General features: G+C 46.3%; 1 protein-coding gene across 1 annotated transcript; it reads right to left on the bottom strand.

Annotated features, from left to right (window-relative positions):
- Positions 1 to 2,807: 2,807 nt before the first annotated feature.
- On the bottom strand, positions 2,808 to 3,791 carry LOC114188348 (uncharacterized). Its single transcript, XM_028076944.1, has 2 exons — positions 3,501 to 3,791; positions 2,808 to 3,305 (listed from the first exon to the last, which is right to left on the bottom strand). Exons 1-2 carry the CDS (start codon positions 3,789 to 3,791, stop codon positions 2,808 to 2,810), a joined length of 789 nt encoding a protein of 262 aa, XP_027932745.1.
- Between the last annotated feature and the right edge of the window lie 1,521 nt (positions 3,792 to 5,312).

The following is a 5,312-nucleotide window of genomic DNA, read 5'->3' as shown; positions in this document are numbered from 1 at the left end:
ACTTGTGGTAAGTGGTGGGGAACTTAAGTAATTAAAGTAGATAAACAATGTTCAACCCAAGCCACTTACTTGTGGTAAGTGGTGGGGAACTTAAGTAATTAAAGTAGATAAACAATGTTCAACCCAAGCCACTTACTTGTGGTAAGTGGTGGGGAACTATTAAAGTAGATAGAGTGGAGTATATGATAAAGAACCCTCTGTTTTATTCATGAATTTTGGGGTGCCTTGTTAAAAACTCCCTGGCCAAAACCCTCCTTGGGAAAAAATGTTAGGTGAGGAAAAAGAGTACACCCAGGGTTACAAGTGCTCGATACAATAATCAGTCTAACTAAAATAAAATTTTAGATGAGATACATTTCACATGTTCGGTATCTCTTATCTTGATAGTTGTTCAAGCTTATAGGTGCCTCCTCCTGCATCATGACGTATTTGGTATGGTCCATCCCAATTGGCAGAGAATTTGCCATCCTTCTTTCTTGCGTTGTTGGTCATTCTCCAGACTAGGTCCCCCTTAATAAATGATCGTGGGCATAGGTTTGCGTTGTATCTCTTGGCCGCCCTTTGTTTAACCACCATGTTACGAATTTGTGCTTTGTCTCTTAATTCAGACAATAGGTCGAGGTAGGTACACATATTCGATTGGTTCTGGTCTGGATCGTATACTTGGCGACACAGGGAAAGTTCACCAATTTCAACTGGTATCATTGCTTCTACACCGTATACTAAGCTGAATGGGGATTCGTTTGTAGCGGACTGGGGTGCATTTGTAGGCCCACGATACTTTTAATAAATCTTCTGGCCATCAGCCTTTAGCGTTGTCTAAACGTATTTGCAATTAGACTAGTATGACTTTGTTGGCAGCTTCAACTTGGCCATTGGTATGTGGATGCTCTACAGAGCTGGTGATGTGTTTGATTTCGAGGTCGGTGTAAAATTTAGCGAGTCCTTATCTATAAATTGTCAGCCATTATCGGTTATGATAGTGTATGGCACCCCGTAGCGACATATGATATCTTTCTAGACGAATTGCTAGACCTTTTGCGTTGTGATAGTGGCCAATGGTTTAGCTTCTATTCACTTGGTAAAGTAGTTGATGCCTATAATGAGAAATTTTACTTGTCCTTTCCCTGGGGGTGAAGGGGCCGAGGATGTCTATTCCCCATTTCGCAAAAGGCCATGGGGATAGTATGGAATGTAATTGTTCTTGCTTCTGATGGATGAGGTTACCATGTTTCTGACATGGTATGCATTTATTGACAAAGGTGTAGTAGTCCGCCTCCATGGTTGGCCGAAAGTAGCCGACTCTGAGTATTTTGTTGGTCATGGTTCGTGCGCCTGAATGGTATCCGCATATTCCTTCATGGAGTTCCTTTATTACGTATTGGGCTTGTTTCGTTGTAACACATTTGAGCAGTGGCTGGTCGTACCCTCGCTTGTATAGTTCGTCACCTATCATCGTATACCTTGCGACTTTAGCTAGCCAGCCTTTGTCAGTATTGGGTGGGGGGTTGTCGGTTTTGAGGTATTGGATGTATGGGGTTGTCCAGTTTTTAGTGTGGTCTAGGTAGAGGCAGATGTTTGTTATGGATGGTCCAGATAGTGTCTACTGTAGTAGGGACTTATGTCTGCTTTTTAGCTTAGTGCTTGCCAATTTAGATAGGATATCGACTCTAACATTTTCACCTCTCGGGACGTGCTGGACACGTACTCGGTCAAAGGCAGAATGTATGACGTTCTGGACTAGGTGATAGTATTGCAGGAGAGTGGCATCTTTTATTTGGAATTCATCATTGAGGTGACCTACAATGAGCTTGGAACCAGTCTTGCATATAAGTGTTTTGACGCCGACTTCGTGTGCGAGGGATAGGCCTGCGAGGATGGCTTTGTATTCGGCTTTATTATTGGAAGTTTTGAAGGTGAAGTGGAGAGATTTTTCAATGAGGATATCGTTGGGGCCTTCTAGGAAGATGCCAGCGGCAACGCCCTTTAGATTTGAGGAACCGTCTATATAAAGCGTCCACTGGTCCTCCTCAGGGGTATGTTGAAGGTCGTTGACGAAGTCTAGTAGGCACTGGGCTTTGATGGGGCCGTGGGGTTCATAACGAATGTTGAATTCAGATAGCTCCACGGCCCAGGACGACATTCGTCCAGCATGGTCAGGCTTTTGGAGGATTTTTTGGATAGGGTAATCGGTCTTGACAATAATGTTATGGTTTTGGAAGTAAGGGCGTAGGCGTCTCTCTGCATGCATCAAGGAGAGGGCTAATTTTTCTACCATTTGGTATCTCATCTCTGGATCTTGCAAAGTTCGACTGATGAAGTACACTAGGTGTTGGATTCCAGCAAATTCTTGGACCAGGGCGGCATTGACTGTATGATTTGTTGCGGTGATGTATACTAGAAGTGGTTGGTATATCCGGTTTGTGGAGGATATGTGGGGATGTGAGGGTGGTTTTAAGGTTTTGGAAAACTTTTTCGCATTCGTCGTTCCAAGAGAACTTCATGGATTTTTTGAGTAGCTAGATAATGGGTTGGGTTTGTTTGGCTAGTTTTGGGAGGAACCTGGATATGGTGGTTAGGCGGCCTATCAGGCGCTGAACCTCTTTGACATTATTAGGGCTTCACATTTTGATGATGGTAGTGCACTTTTCAGGGTTTTCTTCTATGCCGCGTTGTGTGAGCATGAAGCCTAAGAATTTGCCATGCTCGACGCCGAAGACGCACTTTTCAGGGTTAAGTCTGAGGTTGTATTGTCGTAGCGCAGAAAATACCGTGGACAAGTCTTGTGCATGCTGTAAGTGGCTAGGTTATTTGACAACCATGTCGTCGACATATACTTTGACATACTTGCCCATCAAGTGGTTGAACACTTTGTCCATTAATCTTTGGTAGGTAGCGCATGCGTTTTTTAGGGCAAAAGGCATGACCTTGTAAAAATAATTGGTGTCGTTAGTGATGAATGTGGTCTTGTTCATGTTGGTTGTGGCCATTGGAATTCGGTTGTACCCGGAGTATGCGTCTAAAAAATTGAGAACCTTATTGCTGGCTGGACCGTTAGATAGCCAGGTGGTGTAGTGGGCTTCCTCGATGAAGCCAACATTAAGTAACTTTTTGGCCTTTATTTTTGCTGTCAGCCAACGTTCTTCTCCCGACTTTTGCTTCTTCTGCGAGACGTACCTTGCTTCTTTGTAGATGGATAGTTTATGAACTGCTACCTGAGGATCGATACCAGGTAAGTCTGCAATTGACCAGGTGAAGAGGTCAGTGTTGGCGATAAGGGTAGGGGCCAAGATATCGCGTTGTTCCTGTTAGAGGCCGGTACCCAATTTGAGACTATGGCCATTAGAGAGATATAAACTTACAGCGTCTTCGACTGGCTTGATTCGTGCGTCACGTCCTACTCTAGGGTCTAAGTCCTCACCAGATAAAGCTATGCCAGAGCTGGGTGGTCGTTCAATGTTATTGGTTTGTAGGATTGGTAGCTAAGGGTGTAGGCTTACCATATAGCATTCTCGTGCGAGCCGTTGGTCGCCATGAATGGTAAGGATGTCACTGGATGGAGATGGGAATTTCATGACTAGGTGGGATGTGGAGACGACGGCTCCTAGAGTGTTGAAGGATGGTCGACCAAGGAGGATGTTGTATGAGGTGGGTACATCTACAACAAGAAAGCGAATGAGGATTGTTTTTCTTTGAGATGCTTCCCGAAAAATAGTGTGGAGGTCTATATATCCACGAGTTGAGACCTTCTCTCCGGAGAACCCGTAGATAGGTTCATCATAGGGAACCATGGCAGTGGGTGAGAGTTGGAGTTTTTAGTAAGTTGTCTAGTAAAGGATGTCAACGGAACTGCCTTGGTCGATAAACACCATTTTTACCGCGTAGTTTCTAGTTCGACAGTGATTACCATGGGGTCATCCTATTGTTGGTCAACGCCGTGGAAGTCATCATCAGTGAAGGTGATGGGCATACGACGTTTGTGGTGAGAGTGGGTTATGTGGTTGATGAATTGGAGGTGACAGAGGTGTTTCTTCCTAACTGATGAGGTGGAGCCGCCATTGGAAGGCCGCTTGAGATGGTGTTGATTGTGTCGCGTAAGGGGGATCAGCTGGGTTGACGTCAGTACGGGCAGGTTGTGGTTCTTGGCGGTTGGGTTGATTTGTCCGATTATCATGGCGAGTACTACGAGGGGGGTGTCGGTTATTGGACCAGGGTGGATGTAGGGGTCCGTCCCTACAGACAAAGCGACGGAAATGGCCGGTGCAAACCAATTCTTTGATTTTATCTTAGAGCGTTTTGCATTCGTTTGTAGTGTGGCCATTATTTATGTGGTACCAACAATACTTGGTCATGTCAGCATTATGGGGGTTGGAGGTTTTGCGAGGTGGTGGGATGAGATCAGCATGGAGGGCTTCTTCGAGAAGTCAAGATGTGGGGACACTAAGTGGAGCGTATTTGGTGAAGCGTGGTTGTCTAGGCTCTCTGGGCCTAGAGTCAGGTCGTGGAAGTGGTTTGTTTGGGCTGGTGGTTAAAGGGGTGTAGTCATTCCAGAACTTGGTGTGTAGGTTCTGTATCTCTTCCATGTGGATGTAATCTACGACACGTAGCTTGAGTTCGTGCATGGACGCCAGGGGGTGGAAGTAGACGTTACTAACAAATGGTCCTGGTTTGAGGGTGAGAGCCATGCATTGCAAGATAATTTCTTGCGTGAGGTTGGGTGTACGGAGGGCGGCTTTGCTGAAACGATCGATGAAGGCGCGCAGCGTCTCGTCTCGTTCTTGTCTGACGCTGAGGAGGGATAGAGGTGTGGCTTGATGGGGGCGGCTGCCGGCGAAGTGTGTAGTAAACATGTGGGAGAGGGTGTCAAAACAATCAATGGAGTATGGGGGAGGGTGGTGAACCATTCAAGGGCAGGGCCTTCGAGGGTGGTGGGAAAAGCTTTACAAAAAACGGCGTCGTCAGATGTATAGAGGGTGACATGGGTTATGTATATTTTGACGTGCTCGTCGGGTTCGGTTTCTCTCGTATAGCAGTTTAGTGTGAAGGGTTCCCACTGGGCGGGGAGATGTGTGTTGGTGATAACGTCAATGAAAGGGTGGCGACGTTTGGGTGGTTGGGGAGGTAATGGGTGCGGTGGGAAGAGATGGCGGATGGGGGTAGGAAAAGTGGTGGTGTAGTGATGAGGGGGGATATGGGTGGTGGGAAGGGTGGCAACAAGGGTGGTTGTTGCGGGGTGCCTTGGGTTGGTGGTTGGATGATGAATGTTTTTGTGGTGGGTAGAGATGATGGGTGTTTGTTGAGTGGTGGTGATG

Source organism: Vigna unguiculata, chromosome 1, assembly GCF_037176805.1.
Source record: "Vigna unguiculata cultivar grain cowpea cultivar isolate G323 ecotype 2 chromosome 1, ASM3717680v1, whole genome shotgun sequence".
In the NCBI taxonomy this organism is placed as follows: Eukaryota; Viridiplantae; Streptophyta; class Magnoliopsida; order Fabales; family Fabaceae; genus Vigna; species Vigna unguiculata.
This window is presented reverse-complemented; position numbering and strand designations above follow the sequence as displayed.